Raw genomic sequence first — 19496 nt, forward strand, 5'->3', positions numbered from 1 at the left:
CGATTGGAGCTTGAAGCATCCGACACAAGTGCTCACGCTGAGTCGTCGTCGCCTGAACGGCACGTGGAATCTGGAGGAAGAGACCAGGGTAACTGAATGAATGAATAGCATTGCGGGAGTATGGCATTGTTTTTATTTGATATCGTGTAGGGGATCTCGAACTACGCAATGGAAATGGAGGGTTTAAGGTCTCCCCTACCCATCAATCTCGCTCGTCACGTTGCATATAGGAGGAAGTCGGATAGTTAGGTATTACAAGTCTATTTACAATTGCAACTTGATGCTATCGCTGGAGTGAATGACCCTTTCTTGTATTTCTTCAAGTAAAAACGTAGTTGGGTATTGTTATATCGGCATTGGGTAAGCTCTTGACTAATGTTGTACAATTAGATCTGAGTGTGGACGACTAATGCGTTAGATATTGTTGAGATGCATTTCGGGTTGAGCACCTCGCGGAGACGACGGTTGGGATTATCTATAATCACTACGAGAGAGGTAATGAGAGTATGAAATCGCCCTGGGCATAATTCCTACGCAAAAAGATTATTTAGGGAATTCAAGTTAGTTAGATAGTCGTGAGTATTTTTGGTGGTTATATCAGGCGTGACTAGTAATTAGGTACTTCGAGGTTGTATAAAAGTTACCTCATCAACTTACCCCTTTCCTGGATCCTTATGTTCTCCACAGCACTTAAGGTATAGACAGATATATATATATGCGTTCTTACTTATCAAATTCGCAGGCTGAAAGATGATAAGATCAATCCATGACCAATGTAATTAGATCGATGTGCGTTCTTCTATCTTGCGCAGCTGTCTATAGATACTTCCCCTTGGCGAACCGACCGCCAAAGTCAGCGGCCTTGTTCAGTAGTTCCCGCCGCTGCGCAGCGCCGATACGACCTCCGAGCTTCATGTCCTTCTCCTTGTCGAAGGTGCGCTTGCTGGGGTCGTCCTCTTCCTCGTCCACCCAGCTCTTGGCGCCGACGGTCTTGGGATTGTCGCCGCGCGCCCGCGCCGCTTGGTGCTCCTCGTACAAACTGCGGCCGCGCGTCGACTCGGTGTAGTTCTGGATCCGCGCGGCTTGCGCAACATCTTCTTTGGTCTTGCTTTGCGGACGTGGCGGATGCGAGGATGCACTGGATCCCGCTGTTGTGTCCCGGCCTAGCACGGCGTTCTCGAGACGCTTGCGCTTCTCCTCGGGCGTCTCTGTCCATATGCTGCTGATTTCGCCGCCGTTGCTTGCGCCTGCGCGCGGACCTGAGTTGAAGCGGCGCGCTTTTATTTTCGTCGGGTCTGAGGCACGATATCCACCTGCGCTTGGCGGCGCGAGCATCCACTCGTCGCGCTGGGGCGCTTTAACTGTTGCTGCTTCGGCTTCTGCTGCCTCGAGAGCACGGGCCTGCCGCTTTTGGTGTGATGTGGATGATGGGAGGGCCGGCCCGTAATCATCGTCCGAATCGGATTCTGAATCTGCTGGCGGCCTTTCTGAGAGGTCTGCTGGGGGTGGAGCAGGGCCTTGGACACGCTTGGGTTCTGGCGGTGCTGGGCCAACGTCGTCATCTTCACTTTCGAGGTCGATTTCGTCTGTGCTTGTCGGTGGTAGTGTAGGGCCTATTGAGCGGTTTGTCGTGTGTGTGGTGGGTGGTAATGGCGCCGAAGGACCAGTGGTTTTCTCCTCGCTTTTAGGGGAGGTACTGCTGGTGTTCTTCTCTGAGAGACTTGGCCCTGCTGAGGTTGATGGAGGGGGGGCCGGGCCTATTGAAGACGGGCGCGAGATAGCTTTTGGAGCAGGAGGACCGTATCCATCATCGCTATCACTGTCGAGCTCAACTTCATCTTCGTTGGTTCGCGTGCTTTCTGAAACACGTATTTTCGATGCGGGTGAGTCTGTAGATGTTTCCTCGTCGTCGGGCGTGCGCTTGCGTTTCGCGAGCTGCGGGGGCAATGCTGGCCCAATAGAAGCCATTGTGAAACACGACCGAGGTTCTTTGCAATCAACAGGTCAACGGTTGGTTAGGATGAGTGATGTTTCTAGACGTGAGTCTTCGGGTTAAATGTTTAAACGATTCTATAGCACATGTAGGTATAGGTCAGATAAAGCTCCCCTGGTAGGCAAAGTGACGTGGAGGGACTCGGGAAGTGGCTGGGATAGCTGCTGTTAGTGAAGTAGCGGCGGGGCCTGGGAAATGATTGGCGGCAGCCGGTAGGGATCGTGTAGTAGTTATAGTGCTGTGCTGTGCTGTAGCCTGCGCCCTGGCTGAAGCTCTATCTGCCTAGGCGCACCCATACAGGCCTGACTTGCCAATCTTGAGAGTGCGACAATAAGGTAGACAACATCAATTGGATTTGATAAGTCTGGAAAGTGACGGTCTACGATCCTACAGCGTATATATCACGGCAGTACACGAGATAACTTGTTTCCCCTTTGTTAGAGCCCGCCTTGCCTCCCTATTTGTCTCAACCGTGTCTAGCTCACCTCCAAACTTCCATTGAGCTCGACCTTGAACGCGCGCCAGTAAGCTCGGAGTACCTAATTCAAAGAGCTTCCAAACACCCCAAGCATTGCGAAGCCGTGCCGCGAGCTGGGGCGCCGTGTTGTATCCTATTGAGAAAATACCCATGGAAGCCATGCGCTCGATACAACCGCCCCGATGAGCACACAGCCACCGGAGAGGGAAGATGAGGATATGGGCGAAGACCACTTAGATCCGCTTCCCGATGCGGATGTAATTTCCAGTGACGAAGAGACGATCAAGGGGGATGACCAGGACCATATTGCCGGCGTCTTGGAGGAAGAGCTACGGGAAGATGTATCCAATCCGCCGCCAGTCGAAGGCTCTGTTGCCGCCAGTCGGTACCGGCAACTGCTCAGAGACCAAGCCGATGTGTCCGATGAGGGTTCGTCGATGGATGGTCTACCGCGGCGAGCTTCTAGTCCAATAAACTCTTTACTATCGATTCCGGACGATTCACCTTCTATCCAAGTAAGAGCGCCAGCCTCCCAGTGTTTGGTACTATGCTAACGTTACTGAAGGGGTCGGTCTTATCGTCACCCGGTAGCAGCGTTGCTCCGTCTATGGCATCGCGACCCGGATTAGCCAGTCCAACCCCTTCTTTTCGGCCCTTTGACCGGCGATTCCAATCACGCATCTCCTCTCCATCTACACTATCACCGCGACCTTCATCTCCCGCTTTCCTGACGGGACACAGTAGAAATGTGTCTCTCAGTAGCCAGCTCTTGCTAGATCCCGGGGAGACCGAAACCCCCTCGCCGCCATGGGAAGTTGTACGATGGACGAAACTTAAGAAACTGAATGGACAATGTTTCTCGGAAGCTGGGAAGCGCAATTTTGGTTCTCCTACCTGTATAGCTATCTCTGCTTCAATTGTTTTGGGCACCACTAAGGGCATAATTCTAATGTTTGATTACCACCAAACTCTGAAAATGATAATTGGACCAGGCACCAGAGGTGAGGCAACCCTCCCCTCCAATCCTTCTTGAAAATTCTAATCCAAAATAGCCGTGGAATCTGGGGCGATCACATCAATCGCCATATCAGCGGATCATACCACAATCGGGGCCGGTCATGCAAACGGAAGCATCTTCACCTGGGACACAAGTCGGGCCTCGCGCCCTTTCTTACACATACCTCATTTAGATCCGGCCCAAATGCAACATCGGACAGTGGATGGCCATATGCCCAACGTGGCTGTCACCCACCTTGGATTTTTGGGTACGAGACACACAGCCTTGGTTTCCGCAGATGATCGAGGCATGGCTTTCTCTCATTTAGCCACCAGAGGAACCGGCTCGCTTGGTAGAACAGTCAAGACGGTGAGGATACTTGGACGTTATCCCGAGACCCCAGCGCCAGCAGGCAAACCTTTGAAACCCAGTACTGTACTGGCATTCTCGCCTCTACCCCTCGGAAATGTGGAACGTGCTACAGACTCAATGGGTCTTACGGCAATGCTCACACCATATCTCTTAGTCATTGTATCAACAACACCCATCGCACAGACCCAACATAAGTCGGCAAGACCAAAGGATGTTGCACCACATAGTGCGATGAGTGGATGCTTGGCGTGGTTCCCCGCGGTCAAGTTAAAAGTTCCCGACCCTGCTACCGGCAGTACAATGTCGAAAGTCAAATTGGTTTACTGCTGGTCGAATGTTTTGACTGTTCTGGATGTGGATGAGATACCCCCCGATAACAAGGATAAGCAGCCAACACTCAAATTCAAAGCACGGAGCCGTTGGAAATGTGAAGAGGCTATTGTCGCAGTTCAATGGCTTAGCCGCTCGGTCTTGACCGTATTGACTGTTAGTCAACGATTGATCATTCTGGAAGATCGTTCAATGAGGATGACTGAGGCTTTCGACCTGATTCACAAGTACATCTATCATTTGGATTTATTTTCAGAACAACTACACGCGTTGGTAGAGCAGCTGGATGAAGATGACACCTCTATGCACGGTGTTGTTGCTGATGCGTTCTATATGAGCCTGAAGACATATAAGGGGCGCCTCTTTCTGCTCGGATTCAACGATGTCTCGATTGGTTCACTGTCAAACTGGGCTGACCGCTTGATCGCATTGATGGAAAATGGCGATTATGTTGGCGCGATTCAATTAGCAACCTCGTACTATACTGGCGACGCAAACAAGTTGACTATTGGACTGCCTGAAGATGCAGTTTCGCGGCATCAAATGGTACAAGACAAACTAATGGAGATCATGACAGCATCGTTGAAATACGCCTTTGGCCAACGCCAAAAGAACAAATCCTCAGCAGATGACCAGCATTTACACGAATTAGCAGAAACGTGCTTTGTGGCGTGCAAGAATGTGGGTGACATTGACTTTCTATTCGATGAAGTTTACGAGTGGTTCGAAGAGGGTGAAGTCGAGGGAATATTTCTAGAGGTTCTCGAGTCATATATCCTGGAAAAAACCATAAGGACCGTGCCACCAACCGTCGTCAAAGCAATGGTAACGCATTTTGTGACCCAAGGCTGGGAAGGTCGCCTTGAAGAGATGATTTGCCACATGGAGACGACTACTCTCGATATTGACCAGATCACACTGCTTTGTAAACAGCACGGTCTTTATGATGCATTGATATACGTGTGGAACCAAGCCCTGAATGACTACATAACACCACTTATCGATCTTCTCACCCTTCTCAAGCCACTGATGCAAAGTGGGGATTACGAACCAAACAGCAATGTGATGGAAAATGAGATCTTCAGTGTCAATTCTCTCAAAATCTTTCCTTATCTATCTTATACGTTGACAGGTAGAGTTTATCCAACGGGAGAGGCTATCGAAGAAGAACTGGCTTCTAAGGCAAAGGCCGAACTTTATTGGTTCCTCTTTTCTGGAAACATAATTGAGTGGCCAAAGGGTAGCAACAAAGACTTCTTGACTCGGCCATCAGGGACGCAAGAGCCACCATTTCCCTATCTAAGGATGATATTGAAGCTTGACGCTCCAAGCTGTTTAAGTGCGCTAAATGAGGCTTTCGAGGACCCCTTTCTCAATGAGTCGCAGGAGAAGCAGCTCAATGGAGGTACCGGAAAGGACCTTCCAGAAGAGCAAGTGTTTGGCATGACTGTCGATCGCCAGTACATCGTGTCGATCCTGCTGGAGATAATGAATCCCGATGACTTCGCCCCAGAGGATACTATCTATTTGGATATGTTCATCGCGCGGAATCTGCCCAAGTTCCAGCAGTATCTCATTATCCCGGGGTCGACATTGGATAAAATAATCAGCGGCCTCTGCAACTACCCAGGTGTTGATCTAGCAGATGATGCCCAACTTAGTGCAGAATACCTTCTTTCAGTCTATCAACCGCCAGACTTAATGCCAATGATACCTCTGTTTGAGAAGGCGGGATTTTACCGTATCTTGAAGCGAATTTATAAAACTGAACACCGATATGGCTTGTTGGTGCAAACCTACTTTGACGACCCTGATGATCAGGAAGGGATTTTCGGTTGCCTTGTGGATTGTCTCAAACCTCAAGCTAGCTTGAATAAACGGCAAATTCAAGATGTTTACGATGTTATCAAACAGCATTCGGCGGAACTAGTAGAGTTAGATGCGGAAAAGGCTGCACAGATGCTCCACCAATATGCACCCGAACTACACCACTTTGTCGTGGAGTCTCTCGAAGATAGCCCCGAGCTACAATATGCATATCTCAAAGCACTTTTCGAACCCGAAGCTGGAACTTCTCGACAGCCAGAGAACAATTTGGGACGAGAATTTATCGAGCTCTTCGTGCAGCTTATGTGTAGATATAATTCCAACCATGTATCGGATTACGTTGGTTCTGTTCAAGCAACAAACCTAAGACTCGATAGATTGCTGCCAACCATGGAAGACACTGGCGTTATCGATGCCGCGGTCATTCTCATGGCACGTGAAGGACAAGTACAGGATGCAATGAGCCGTCTAACAAAACATCTATTTACACTAGAGTCAACGCTTCAAGGGCTCTTGTCTGGCACAGTTGAAGACAAAGAGGAGGTCGACGTTGAGGATGTAGCTGAAGAACTTTTAAAAGCACTGCAGAAATATACCCATGTTGGTATTTGGTTGTGCCAAGGCCAGATGAAAACATCTCAACGGGTTGATGTTCTCCAGAGACGACAAAGCTCACCGACTCCTAGCGATCTTACACCAAGTGAAAAGTTATGGCTGGAAATAATTGACGTTACGGTTCAAATCACCCGCAGATTATCCAGCGTTGTCAGCCCACCTGACCAGGGCACAACTTCAACACGAGACCATATCTCGCAAATTCTAGATACCGAGAAACTTGTTGGTTTACTACGTTCGCTAGTTCAGCATACCTTCACGGCACTTCTTACGGCAACATCAGCACAAGGATCCTTGGAGTCGAGTAACCGTTTAGTTACGTCTTCTGGAGGCAGCTTGATGTTTTTGCGTATCCTTCGCGCCTTTTTGACACGTGCAGCTGCCACGTCACCAAATCTTGCTGATCTGCGAGCCGTTCTAGCATCGATTTTCTCCGCTTACGCCTATGAGCAGTCGATTTTGCAACTTTCAAATCGATTGCTGGAGCAGCAGCTATTTGTCAATGTCAAGCAAGCAGTAGAGTTACGCCAGAGGGGCTGGCGCCCAAAAGGATCTACTTGTGAGGCTTGTGGACGTCGGATCTGGGGTCCTGGTGTTTCTGGCAATGTGTTTGAAGCTTGGGAAGAGAAGCAAACAATTGAGACTACAAGGCGAAAAGAGAAGAAGTCCCTTGCCGCTGCTTCTACTTCCTCTACGGTTCGTGGGAAGGGTATAGCAGAATCCTCAACAGAGCAAGAGATATACTCGGGGAAAGGCAAAGGCAAGAGTGTCGATCCACCAGCTCAACAGGGTTCACTTGAAGGCACAACAGCCCAAGGTGAAAATTCTTCTGAGGACAGGGGCTTAAGCGTAAATGGCAATGCTGTAGGCTCGAGGAGGAATGAGCCGTTGGGACCACTTGTTGTGCTTGCATGTAGGCACATCTATCACCAAAGATGTCTAGATGCATTGCAGGCACAGAGCAAAGATAAACGCCACAAGTCAGTTGATGATTTTGGCCGCGAAAGAGAGTATATATGCCCCATTGATGGTTAGATACTTACAGAAACACAAATACTTGTATATACTTGTCACCCAATGTATTGATGATATATTCCTGACTTTCTTGAAACTAGTTGCACTAGCATGATTGCGATCCCGAAGGCTTTCATCCTACGACGGCCGGAGGTCTGTCTCCTTGAGAAACGATGTCTACGTCCATAGTTGCCTATGAAAGTCTCACGAGTTGCTTCACTCTCTTCTGTTGACGTTTCTGTTGAGTCACACAATTCAACTGCGTGTTTCCAGCTGACCTAGCACTAAAGTCGTCCTCGCTCCCGATCTGCCAGGAAGCCCACCCAGATCGTAATTCTGTAGGTACCAATCTTCAACTTCACGCTCTCAGCTCGCTTGTATGCTTTTTTGTACAATTATATCTCATATTACAGCAGTTGTTGAGACTCCTGGCAAGAGATGTCGAAATTTCCGGGGGTTTTGGTAGTGGTTCTACAAATATCAAGATAAGTGGGGTTGGGTCATGTTGTAAGGGAGTTCGCAGCACTATAAAATAAGGTGTGCCATTCACATAGTTTTCAGTATCATCACCAATACCACCACGACATCGCAAAAGTAAAACGCTTGCTAGTACACCTTCGGTTCTCGTGAATAATACTCAATAATACCCGGCATGGCGCCTACACAGCTTCCGGCCTCGGGAAACCCCCTGTGAGTTGCTTTCCGCGTCATGACACCCGCCTGGCTCGGCGATCAAGAAGCGGCGCTGGGTTGAAATGGACGCTTGTCTCGAAGTTTAAACAAACAACAATGCTGATAATGACCGGGTTGTAGGGTGTTCTTCGACATTACCCTTGGAGGTAAGATGTATTGTCCCGACGTGGCTCCCTCATTTTCACTGTCGCGGGAAGCCATCTTGGGATTCTTCTCCAACTGCACTTTTCGCCATCATGCATCTACTACAATATCGCTGCCTGCCCATTGCACATGCCATTATGAGATTCTCCCACGCTTCATATTACTTACTGACGACTCAATGAATGGCAGGCGAGCCCCTCGGTCGCATCACCTTTGAGCTCTTCAAGGATACAGTGCCACGAACGGCAGAGAACTTCCGCCAGTTCTGCACCGGCGAGTCTAAGGATAGCCGCGGACAGCCCCAAGGGTATAAGGGTAGCAAATTCCACCGAATTGTGCGATAATACTCTTTTCAAATTCATCGTTCTTGCTTACTATGCTAGCATCTAACTAATACCACTTTACGATGAATCAGATCCAAAACTTCATGTGCCAGGGTGGTGATTTCTTGAATGGCAACGGAACGGGGAGCACTGTAGGTTCTTGGAATGCGCATCCCTTGGGGGGTGTTAACTGGTCTAACTAGATTTAGTGTATCTATGGCACCAAGTCGTTCCAAGACGAGAACTTTACCTTGAAACATACGCAGGGCGGTTTGCTCTCCATGGCGGTAAGAATTATCCTTCCCTTTCTAATATGCCAACAGAGCAGTTAGCGCGCGTCACGATGTGTATTGGATTGTCTCTGACTTCTTTGTGGCCAACTAGAACTCGGGCCCGAACACGAATGGAAGCCAGTTCTTCATCACTACTACGCTTACCCCTCACCTAGACGGGAAACACGTCGTCTTTGGAAAGGTTGTTGACGGCATGGACGTTGTCTCGAAGATGGAGAAGACGAAGACTGGTCGTAAGGGCCGCGATGTCCCGGATTTAGATGTCGTTATCGCTCAGTGCGGTGAGCTATGATCGGTTTATCAAGGGCTAGTGGGAAAGGTGGCAATGTAATCTCCGATGTAGACGGTATATGGGCGCTCGGGAAAAGGAAAAAATAGGGTAGCTGGTTTGCTGCAATGCTGGTGACCTAGGTGCGAATATCTACACCGTGGCCTGGCTCGAGTTAGGACATATGATGGAGGAGATAGGTATCACAATACCCGGGCCTCACAGAGTGCTTGTTATGGTAGATGCCAAATCACAACGCAAAAGCAAATGCAAAGTCCACAAACAATCTAGGACGGAGACAACAGTATATTGCTATTCTCGTGATGATCTACCCCCGTTCTATCCACCTCTCTAAATATCGGCACCCCTTTATCCTCGATCGCCCCCTCTCCTTTTCTTTCTCCTTCCTGTTGTTTTTCTTCCCATATGCTCCCCTGTGGCTGCTGCTGTTTCCAGCGGAACTCCCGCTCAACCCCAATCCGCCTCTGCGCCGTATCGCAAAGTCTTTCATTCCCACACTCGCACTGGCCTCCTTCGCGCAGCCACCGGTACGTGATACTCCAACGGTCACCGCGCATCCGCACCGTGCCATCAGCGAGGACGTCCTTCTTACGCTTCTTGATCCCATGCTCCCAGTGCAAACGTGAGTCCCCGGACATCTCCATCATGCTGCGAGGTGGGAGATCGACGTCGACCATTTCTCTCTCGTCCTCGGCTGTCTCCTCCACTCCGCCTTCCTTTGCCTCGCTGTCTTCTCGCGCCCTCGTGTGCCGGAACTGCATCATCACTGCCGAGCCCAGCGACAGCGCATACAGCTCATCGTACGCCGAATGCGTGTCCACGTGCGGCGGGATGCCGGCGCCAGGCGGGTAGTATTGCAGACAGACCTGATCTGGATCACGGCCTCCTTGAGCCGTCCGCGGAATCAGGGGCCGCAACCACCCTGGAAACGGCTTGTACGGGATATTCGGATCGATCCCGAAGGTCTTGTAGTCGAATGTGTACCCGTAGTGCAGCGATTTACGCGACGCGAATTTTTTGGTGGTGGGCCAATCCAGCTCGGAGCGGAAGATGTGTATGAGCTCCGCCTCATGCGCCGGCGTGACGAAGTCTGCTTGGAACTTTATGCCGCGCGGAATTATGGGTAGTTCTTCCATCGTGGTGTTTGTGGGGTGAGATTTGGTGCGATGAAAGGCTCAGGACTTGTAACGGATGATTGCAATCATAGGCCGCCTTGTCATGTTCAGGCGATTTACTTCGTCAGGTGATTGTAAGCGGTGTATGAACGAGTTGCTCAGTACCAATTTCCATATACTCACCAAATAACTAGGCGAGAATAAGAGGCGCACTCGGATTATAGCTAGAGTATAACATTGGGATCCCGAGATGTGAGATCGTGGGTAGTGATGAGAAAGAGCAAAAGAAGCAAGCAGTAATGATGGTTTCGATGAGTTTATCCAATGAGGTTGTGTGACAGAGTGGGACGGGTCACTGCGGCTTACCACTTCTCCTCGCTCATTCGACACCATCTGGACAAACAAAATGGTCTGGTCCAAATTAGAAAGATAGGGAACATCATCATCATCATCTGTACCGAGTACTATCTTCAAGCTATCGAGGCACATGTCACGAGCACCGAAATATTTATAAAACCCATTAACACCAACGCCATCGCTAATTGCATCTAAATTGAACTATGGGTATCACTATGCGAACCGCCATGCTGCTCATACTGGTCGTCATCATCATCCAAACATCCATATAAAACCTCGCACACGCCTGCAAGGGGTACGTCCATGACAGCATCCGTTCCCCTGTTCCAAATCCCCTTCCAATCAAGCTGGCGCGCAGTCTCCTCCGTTATCTGCTTTCGTTCGCCGGCCTCCTTCAACCTGATGCGTCCTTTACTGTCAATGGTGGCTATCTTGGCTGCCTCGTCGACGATGGTCTCAATGGATGTCAGAGGCAGCGTCAGCACCTCGGTGTTGTACAGCGCGAGAGCCACGTATATGTACACGATCAACATGGTGATGAATGACGGGATTGCCAACGCCCACCACCGGTTCGGGTAGTAGTATATGCCCAGCGCGTGGAGGAACGGCGAAGGTAGGTACGCCCACAACAAGTAGATCAGAAAGGTGAGTGACGAGAACAGGTATACGACGAAACCGTAGTATTCGTACGTCGGCACCTTTGGAGATGCGCGCTGCACCGGCTCGATGTCATCGTCTGACGGGTCTGGAGTCGTAGGCCGCGAGGGTCGAAGCAGAGAGGTCAGAGACGGCGACGGTGGTAGCGGAGTGGGCGGGCGGCCGTAAAAGGGCGGCGCAAAGTAATTCTGGCTTAATGGAGGCGGTGGGAATGGCTCGTCGTCGCCCGAGGATGAGGCGTTGGACTGGTTGTCGAAGAGGTGATCGGCCTCTTCATCGTCGGAGAGCGACGACATGTTCGAAACAATAGAGATGTCATTCGTTTCAGCAGCACCATAAACCGTATCGTAGTTATCGAGCATTCGCACCCAGTAGGTACGGAGTCTAATGCGACTGCCCGATGGAAGCTAGGTATGGTATCTCGAATCGCATAGTCGCTTGTCCGACAGAGTTTATTGCCCACATTGAAACCGTCATTGAAGCTGGTCAGTAAAGCTATCAGTGAAAGCTCCTACCTAGTAGAATTAGCTGGGGGTTAGGTACCCTCTCCAGGCTAACCTACCTACTGTTGCGAGTGGATTTGATGGCAGATTAGATGGCAGATAAGATAAGGTCAGGAGGTAGTGATCTAACCATTGGCTTGATTACCCACCTTCCTAACTTACTTATCCTCATCCTTATTTACCTAAGTCTGACCACTCTGGATTGGACTCGCAAGAAAAAACCGTATATGATATTACAAGGCAATACACTAACCTGCTCATAGTATTGTCTTCTATATACTGCGGGAATTAAACAATATCTTTCAAACACTTGGCATAACAGGCCAGATAAACAGAGACAGCACTACAAGATTCCAAATTGTATGTATTAGGACCTCAATCAACTATAAATACAAGGTAACTATGTACAGCACCCAACCAGTCATGCCAGACGAAAAATAGATATCCGCTTAGTAAAATGGGAGCGAACATCGACTTTTCGTATAGCGGGCCAGTTTAAGAACCTTTTGACGAAGAGAAATTGGCTGCGTACCTCTGCTACTACTAAGCAGAGAGCATTGGTTCGTTCAACCCCGAAATTCAATAGACCCTTTAGAGCTTCACTCTAGTCAAGTCGACACGCTGGCAAGTTGGGTTGTGTGGCTGGTCGCCAAAGGTAATCCAGGACAGCGTATATCCGGCGATAGTGTACGTCGTCTGCCAGCAAATGACCCAACCATTCTCTGGGAACTTGTCAGTCATCCATCACATCATCATTTCAATCCTTCAGGCAGGCGACTCACGTATTTTAATCGAGGTTTCATCTGATCGTTTCCCTACAACCTCTTCCGCATCATTATGACCCTGGAAGTATACATAGGCCCTTCCGTCCTTACCAAAACCTAGCTGGTGCGTGGTGTATGGGTTGGCGCCGGAACCGAGCTCTAACCACGCAATATTCGTACCAGGGAAGTGCGTCCAGAACATAGGCTTTCCTTTATAAAGATTGTCTGGGTTGCTCGAGTTGCTGGCATTGATATCCGTGACCACAAAGCCCAGCCCCGAGTCATCGTCTACTGTGCTGTTGAAGTAGAAGCGGTACGACGAGTTAAAGGCAGCAGGCGCAGGACCTGGGCGATAGTGCAGCACAGAGATTCCAGCGTCCGGATCATGGTCCGTCGCAAATTCATGGACGGCGTAGAGGTACCCTACAGTCGTTAGCGAAGAGTCTTTTATTCGTCAAGGCTCGGGGTGCAGCTCTCACCGTTAATCGAGCTCTTGCCTTGGCCCTTGACGTGCAGTGCGTACGGGCCGTCGGTCTTCAGATCGGGGAATGGGTTTCCATCGATATCGGTACCCTGGGAAAGGACCCCGGTAGCGGCGAAGAGGCCGTGCAATATAGTAGTGAATTTCATAGTGGAGTAGAGACAAGGCTGGAGTTGCTAGGGAGAGGTTGATAGCTGTAGGAAACTATGAATACGATAGTCGACTTCACGGTTGCTGGTTTTCGAGATTAGAACGGTATGTTAGAAAACACTATGAATATAAAGATGTACAAAATCCTGCTGCCTGAGAAGCAGACCCTTACTTCCCACTTTTATATAATCCTTCCTAGGCTGCTATTTAAGATTGATTTGCATGTTGGCAAATAATTTGGATGAACGATCTTAGCTTTCTATTCTAGTCGCACTACCTATGGACTCGACCATGAATTAAGTCAATTGATCTGCCGCTGATACACGAAATGCACAGCTGCGGAGTATAGGCGTAATTTACCTACGGTATATACGACAGGCTGCCATAATTGACTGCGGGTATTTTCAATAATGCTGGATTCGACAAAATAAACCCATGTACAGCCGTGTTGAAGGCGTTGAAGGTGTTGAAAGTGCAGAGGGTAAATGGGCTGGAAGGTATTGCCTAATTGAATTTTATAGCTGTATTCAACTTTTTCAATCGCTATATAAAGTAGAATTAGTTAAAGCAGAGCTACTTTTATTGTAGTGGGGATGCTATATAAAATTAAGTACCTCAGTTTTTGTAAGTTAACTGGTCATTTGTAAGTTAAAGTAGGTAACCTAGGTATTTGGGTAGGTGTAACCTGCCTAACAGCCAGCCGCCCTTGCTGTCACCAGCCACACGCGACCGAAGCTTCAAAGTTGTGTGTTGTGTTCTGCGATTGAAGCTTTGCGGAACTCCCCCGCCATCTCTCTTTCTCCCACCTCACTAATCGTCGCACTTCATTTTCCAGCTTCATTTCTCAATAGTCCATTCTTTATCTCGCTTTCCATTACTATGGCGGCGCAGCAACCCCTTCCCAATACGCAGGCACCGTTAGATGTCTATGGTGGAGGTAAGCACTGCATGGTGATCTTGGTGGTGCTGGTGGAATTAGCATTGGAATGGCCAGCTGACCTGCAACCCTAGACGAGGTATCAGCACTTGTTCTCGATGCTGGCTACTGCCACACGCTCGCTGGATTTGCCGGCGAAGATGTTCCCAAATCCGTGCTGCCATCCTTTTACGGTTCTCTAAAGACCAGCAACCCGGAATCTACTACGACGACGTACCGAGATATCTTCGGCGACGAATGCCAGTACCCTCGCGCTGACTTTGAGGTTAAGAATTACATGTCACGTAGCGAGAGCATCGTGAAGGATTGGGATGCCGCCACCAAGCTGTGGGAGCACATGCTGATCAATCGACTGCAACCGGATCGCGCGTCGCCCCCCATCATCAGGAGCAGCGCGAAAGAAGGAACAGCAGACGGCGAGGGAGATGTTGCGATGGAAGACGTTGAGGTTCAGGAGAAGCCTCTGGCAGAGAACCCTCTTCTCATGACTGAGGCCCCGTGGCAGACGGGCAAGAACCGAGAGAAGGCTATTGAAATCGCCATGGAGAACTGGGGCTGCCCTGCTTTCTGGATGACCAGGACTCCCGTATGCGCTGCTTTTGCGGCGGGTAAGGCCTCGGCGTTGGTCATTGACGTTGGCGGTGCCAACACGAGCGTTACAGCCATACACGATGGCATGATTCTCAAGCGATCAATTCAAAAGTCACAGATCGGAGGTCTCTGGCTGTCGCAACAGATACGGACTATGTGGGATAACAGCGAGCCCAAAGTCAATATCGTGCCCTACTTCATGATTGAGAATAAGACCCCTGTTGACGCTGGTGCCCCGGCCCAAGCTAGACTCCGCAAATTTCCCTTCGAAATTACTCCCTCGTACCGCGCATACGAAGAGGAACGCCTATTGACCGAGTTCAAGGAGTCGGTTGTCGAGGTGTGGAGAGGCCCGGGTAGATATCTCAACCCCGGAAACGAAGAGCTGGTCAAGACACAGCCAGGCCGGGTCTTCGAGATGCCAGACGGCTGGAACCAGATGTGGCGGGAACAGCGTTATCGCGTGTCAGAGGGCATGTGGGACGAGAATGCTGCTCTTCCGAATCCCGACGGCAGTGCTAAGGCGCAGACCATCCCCGAGATGATCAAGGCCTGCTTAAATGCCGTAGATGTTGACTTGCGGCCTAACTTGCTTGGCAATGTTGTCGTTACTGGTGGTACCAGCTTGCTGAACGGATTCAACGATCGCCTGAACAACGAGCTGATGGCCATGCACCCAGGTATGAAGATTAAGCTACACGCCGCCGGTCTCACCACAGAACGCCGCTTCGGTTCCTGGATAGGTGGCAGTATCCTCGCCAGTCTCGGAACATTCCACCAAATGTGGATTTCGCGTAAAGAGTACGAAGAGAATGGGCCTGGTATCGTCGAGAAGCGCTGCAGATAACGGAAATATCTTCCCTCTCTGTATCCTCTCCATGTTCATGTCTCGAGGTAATATTGCGACTGCGGCTCAGGAATCACGGTATTGGAAAGCATGAGTTATCCTGCCTGATGTTTTCAGGCATTTGGCGTACGGAGTTGTTTGTGGAAAATGTAGAATGTCTCCGGAGAGACTTCACTCGAGCTCCTGTGCTAAAAGGGGGGGTTAGAGATAGGAACAGAGGCTTGTAAACTTTGCAATGAAGCATTGAATTGTTATTGGCATTAAAGAACCCGATTGCTGCAATCGCTGGTGGATCTCTACGCCCCGTTATTGGAACTTCTTCATCAGTTCCTATGTCAAAGTGCTGTTTGCGGTCTTGATTCTGATTATATGTGCTATCCAAATCTAAGGAACAATGACACGCTGCTGGCTTATCTCCTAGGTCAGCAATATTCGATAGCTGCGCAATGAAAGCAAGACTAGCTAACATCATCATTCACATCACCATCCATTCCACCGGGGCCAGACATCAATGATCTCGTCTTCCCGCCCCGCATTGCGCGAGTCCACAACGAGATACCACGGGTATCCAGCGCCCGTGATACACGAGTGATTGGGCCAGATGCGCAAACGCTGGCCCACCGCAAGCGGTGTCTCCTCATCATTCGCCGTACTCCCATCACCACCATCACCACCAGCTCCGCCGCCGCCGCCGCCGCCGCCTCCTCCCCGCCACGCCAGCACCCCGTGCTCCTGGCTGATGCGCGCGACCTGCCAGCCGCCGTGGACGGCCGGAAACCCGGGTCCCGGGACGACGTTGGCGACGCCCGCCCACGGCATCACGATGCCCCAGCCGTTGTAGTGCCGCCCTTTCACGCTGCCCATGTCCTCGCACGGTTCCCGCCCCAGCGCGAGACTCCCCGCGTTCACGAGCGCCTCCGTCGCGCCCCCCGGTCCGCGCCCCGGATACACTGACGACACCTCGGCGAGCACCGTGATGCCGATCGCGGACGGATTCAGATAGCGCGCGTCGCATGAGTGCGCGGCGAGCTGTTGGACGTCGAGCGTGGGGTACACGCCCGCGTGGATCTCGAGAGTCAGGCCATCGGCGCGCATGCGCGCCAGCAAATCTTTGATCTGCGATACCGCCGCCGTGCTGTCGCCATTCGTTCCCCCGTTTGCAACAGCGGCGCCGTTGATGTCGAAGTCCGGGTGGTGCAGCGAGTTGACGGTGGGCGTTGCGCCGACGGAGAGCACGAGGGGGTGGTCGGGGCGGTCCTTCTGCACGGCGCGCGCGACGTCGTGCAGGGTGCCGAACTCGACGCCCAGGATCCCCATGGCCGCCCAGTCCTCGCGCGACGCGTACGAGTGGCCCGCGTGGCTGTACAGACCCCAGAAGACGGAGGCCCCGACGGTCTCGGAGAGCAGGAGCTCGCGGACCAGGGCCACGCAGGCGGGGGAGTCCGGCGGCACGCCTGCGCGGTTGCTGCCGATGTTGATCTTTAGGAAGACTAAAGGGGGGTTGCCGGCCTTGGAGGCGAGGAGGGTTAGGAGCTTGATCTGGTCCGCGTGGTCGACCATTACGGTGAGACCTTGCGGGCCTAGCTGTGAGGATATGGCTGCTAGACGATCTACGCTTGAGGGGTAGATGGGGAAGGAATACAACATCTTTTTGAGGGGGGGCCAATGGTTAGTAGGAGGGTTGTTTAGAGGTGTAGATAAAGTACGTGTACGTACGTTGACTTGTCGTCCCTTTAGCTGGTATTCCTTCAAAAGGGGCAATACGTTCTCGGCCTCGGCGAGAGTCGATACGACGATGTTGACTGGCGTCATCTCATCGTCGCCCACTTGTAGCCTCGTGAGCTCAGCCGTCTAGATCTCGGTCGACGTCACGTCAGTTTCCGCTATGCTACTCAAATAACCCGCTACTTTATTTATATATGTCCGGGCTGGCTGACCTTGTGAGTCTTGATGTGCGCTCGCCAGTTGAGATCCAGTCTCCGAGCCGTCCTGAGCATCTGGTTGCAGTTCGCCTCCACCTTGGCCAGGTCTAGTACCGCGGCGGGCGTAGGCACGGAATGGAGTGTTTTGCCCACGAACTGCGCTCGCAGGAGCTCCTTTGATAGCTGTGTCGCCGCCATTGCTTTTGGCAATTTGGAGCTGGATCAAGAGGAAGCCGTGTTTCTAGCTCTAGTACCCCTCGCGGAAGTGAAGTTCTTCGTTGAGCAGGTAGTGACTAGCTAAGTCCCTAGGGAAAAGTTAGGCTTGCGTATGTATGTGTGTCTATGTGGAGGCAGGGTAAGGCAAGTCAGGGGTATGGCCCTTCTGTAAATCATACATACTCACACAGATACATAAGTGCCTAACTTATGTAAGTACTACCTAATAGCTAACAGTACGTATATAGAGACATCTCGTGATGCAAGATGTAAACGTAGCATCTGGTTTAATTAAATTCTGCAATGTTGGGGGCCACTGTTGGCTGGTTGGTACGATACAAGTCCTGGGGGTCGTGGTCCCCACGTAGTATGCCAAACATGACTCGAAGGGAGAGAGAGAGAGACCTGCCCAAGAAAGATGTGTTCCTGGCACTATGATAGGTTAAAGAACCGCAGCAAAACAGAAAATGGGGTAGACGATGTCAAATGGTAGCAAGTTGTCGTGCCGAGGTGTCGTTTGACCCACCTTTGGTTTATCGTTCGTCCTGTTGTGACGTTTGGTTGACATCGTTAAGGTAGGGCGGGGTGAGAGAGGAGGCCGGCGGAGACCAGGCGAGCCAGGCTCGCTTTTTTCTCATGTCCGGTTCATGTAACTGTTCGGACGCATGCGGCAACCCGCGATGGAGGCCGCTGTTTACTCGGTATAATATGTAGATGGGATTTGCTGAGTCCCGTGATAAAACTGTCCTTCTTGTGTCCCGTTCTTCGAATGCTTCCCCCACTCATCATGGTAGGCCAGGTACCATTACAGGTGAATCGTCTGCCTGGGTCGGCTACTTAGTCGATCATAGCGACACTACAATTGGGCTAGAGCTGGGTTGGTTGTTGCTTGGAAGACGAGGGGAAATAATGGAGAACGTTTTAGTAGATTCGGCCTCCAATATCGCTCTTTATTCCGTGCCTATCATGAGGACGCCCACATCAAAGCTCGAGAGAAGACCCACGTCGCCGCGACTGTGGCTGAGTGAATTGGAGATCCTGCTAGGAGATCATACTAATATGTACTCCGTAGTCACGAAGTAATTGATTCGGCTAATGGAGGGGAGATAGATCTGATCCAGGCAGTCTATAACTCTGATTCCAGACTTGTTGCAATGGATGAAGTCTTGCTATGCCATACGGCTTTACAGACAGTATTGTAGTCGATAGATAGATAGCCTATGAGCCACGTGGTTGCACGACATATTCTTTCTATCCCTGCTCATCGAGTCGCAAACCCCGTAAAGCGGGAGGGAGTACGTCAACAGAGCTCAGCCGCACGCCGCAGCGACGCAGTATTGGTCGTGATAACTACAAAACCTGCTTGCTATAAGATGCACCTACGTTATACCTACGTTAGGCAACAGAATAATTATTATGGCCATAACGGCCTCTCTCTTCATGCTCTGCACAGCACAGCCGGCCGGCCCTTATCTTCTTTGGGTCTGGACTCTAGCCCTAAAACCCTGTACTCCGTAAGTATGGTCAATTTCTGGGAACCCTGCAGCGCCACCTAAGTACATCTTTAATCGAGACGAACACTTGATCA

General features: G+C 50.7%; 9 protein-coding genes across 9 annotated transcripts; 3 read left to right on the forward strand and 6 right to left on the reverse strand.

Moving 5' to 3' along the window:
- Positions 1 to 373: 373 nt before the first annotated feature.
- F5B22DRAFT_595222 (uncharacterized protein) lies at positions 374 to 2176 on the reverse strand. Its single transcript, XM_047974128.1, has one exon. It carries the CDS (start codon positions 1966 to 1968, stop codon positions 817 to 819), a length of 1152 nt encoding a protein of 383 aa, XP_047833535.1. The 5' UTR covers positions 1969 to 2176; the 3' UTR covers positions 374 to 816.
- A 95-nt stretch (positions 2177 to 2271) lies between these two features.
- Positions 2272 to 8103, forward strand: F5B22DRAFT_540962 (vacuolar assembly/sorting protein VPS8). The gene is made up of 3 exons (XM_047972843.1): positions 2272 to 2986; positions 3037 to 3472; positions 3524 to 8103. The coding sequence occupies exons 1-3, from the start codon at positions 2654 to 2656 to the stop codon at positions 7645 to 7647; spliced, it is 4893 nt and encodes a 1630-aa protein (XP_047833536.1). The 5' UTR covers positions 2272 to 2653; the 3' UTR covers positions 7648 to 8103.
- Positions 8104 to 8169: 66 nt separating this feature from the next.
- F5B22DRAFT_595227 (putative U-snRNP-associated cyclophilin) lies at positions 8170 to 9644 on the forward strand. Its single transcript, XM_047974129.1, has 6 exons — positions 8170 to 8316; positions 8440 to 8465; positions 8653 to 8798; positions 8879 to 8938; positions 8996 to 9073; positions 9171 to 9644. The coding sequence occupies exons 1-6, from the start codon at positions 8279 to 8281 to the stop codon at positions 9369 to 9371; spliced, it is 549 nt and encodes a 182-aa protein (XP_047833537.1). The 5' UTR covers positions 8170 to 8278; the 3' UTR covers positions 9372 to 9644.
- Positions 9635 to 10862, reverse strand: F5B22DRAFT_595230 (uncharacterized protein; the record flags this gene model as incomplete). Its single annotated transcript, XM_047974130.1, has 2 exons — positions 10667 to 10862; positions 9635 to 10602 (listed from the first exon to the last, which is right to left on the reverse strand). The coding sequence occupies exon 2, from the start codon at positions 10502 to 10504 to the stop codon at positions 9635 to 9637; it is 870 nt and encodes a 289-aa protein (XP_047833538.1). The 5' UTR covers positions 10505 to 10602; positions 10667 to 10862.
- Positions 10853 to 12088, reverse strand: F5B22DRAFT_595231 (PIG-P-domain-containing protein). Its single transcript, XM_047974131.1, has one exon. It carries the CDS (start codon positions 11857 to 11859, stop codon positions 11032 to 11034), a length of 828 nt encoding a protein of 275 aa, XP_047833539.1. The 5' UTR covers positions 11860 to 12088; the 3' UTR covers positions 10853 to 11031.
- Positions 12089 to 12427: 339 nt separating this feature from the next.
- On the reverse strand, positions 12428 to 14039 carry F5B22DRAFT_541147 (uncharacterized protein). Its single transcript, XM_047972847.1, has 4 exons — positions 13756 to 14039; positions 13244 to 13672; positions 12783 to 13187; positions 12428 to 12722 (listed from the first exon to the last, which is right to left on the reverse strand). The coding sequence occupies exons 2-4, from the start codon at positions 13392 to 13394 to the stop codon at positions 12592 to 12594; spliced, it is 687 nt and encodes a 228-aa protein (XP_047833540.1). The 5' UTR covers positions 13395 to 13672; positions 13756 to 14039; the 3' UTR covers positions 12428 to 12591.
- Position 14040: 1 nt separating this feature from the next.
- On the forward strand, positions 14041 to 16010 carry F5B22DRAFT_541050 (chromatin remodeling and histone acetyltransferase complexes subunit putative). Its single transcript, XM_047972845.1, has 2 exons — positions 14041 to 14332; positions 14407 to 16010. Exons 1-2 carry the CDS (start codon positions 14275 to 14277, stop codon positions 15768 to 15770), a joined length of 1422 nt encoding a protein of 473 aa, XP_047833541.1. The 5' UTR covers positions 14041 to 14274; the 3' UTR covers positions 15771 to 16010.
- Positions 15807 to 16545, reverse strand: F5B22DRAFT_541005 (uncharacterized protein). Its single transcript, XM_047972844.1, has one exon. It carries the CDS (start codon positions 16243 to 16245, stop codon positions 15844 to 15846), a length of 402 nt encoding a protein of 133 aa, XP_047833542.1. The 5' UTR covers positions 16246 to 16545; the 3' UTR covers positions 15807 to 15843.
- On the reverse strand, positions 16011 to 18464 carry F5B22DRAFT_541116 (putative serine dehydratase domain-containing protein). Its single transcript, XM_047972846.1, has 5 exons — positions 18435 to 18464; positions 18092 to 18111; positions 17708 to 17997; positions 17487 to 17621; positions 16011 to 17417 (listed from the first exon to the last, which is right to left on the reverse strand). The coding sequence occupies exons 3-5, from the start codon at positions 17888 to 17890 to the stop codon at positions 16251 to 16253; spliced, it is 1485 nt and encodes a 494-aa protein (XP_047833543.1). The 5' UTR covers positions 17891 to 17997; positions 18092 to 18111; positions 18435 to 18464; the 3' UTR covers positions 16011 to 16250.
- Between the last annotated feature and the right edge of the window lie 1032 nt (positions 18465 to 19496).

This window comes from Xylaria bambusicola (assembly GCF_022495145.1).
Source record: "Xylaria bambusicola strain CBS 139988 unplaced genomic scaffold F5B22scaffold_8, whole genome shotgun sequence".
Classification (NCBI taxonomy): Eukaryota; Fungi; Ascomycota; class Sordariomycetes; order Xylariales; family Xylariaceae; genus Xylaria; species Xylaria bambusicola.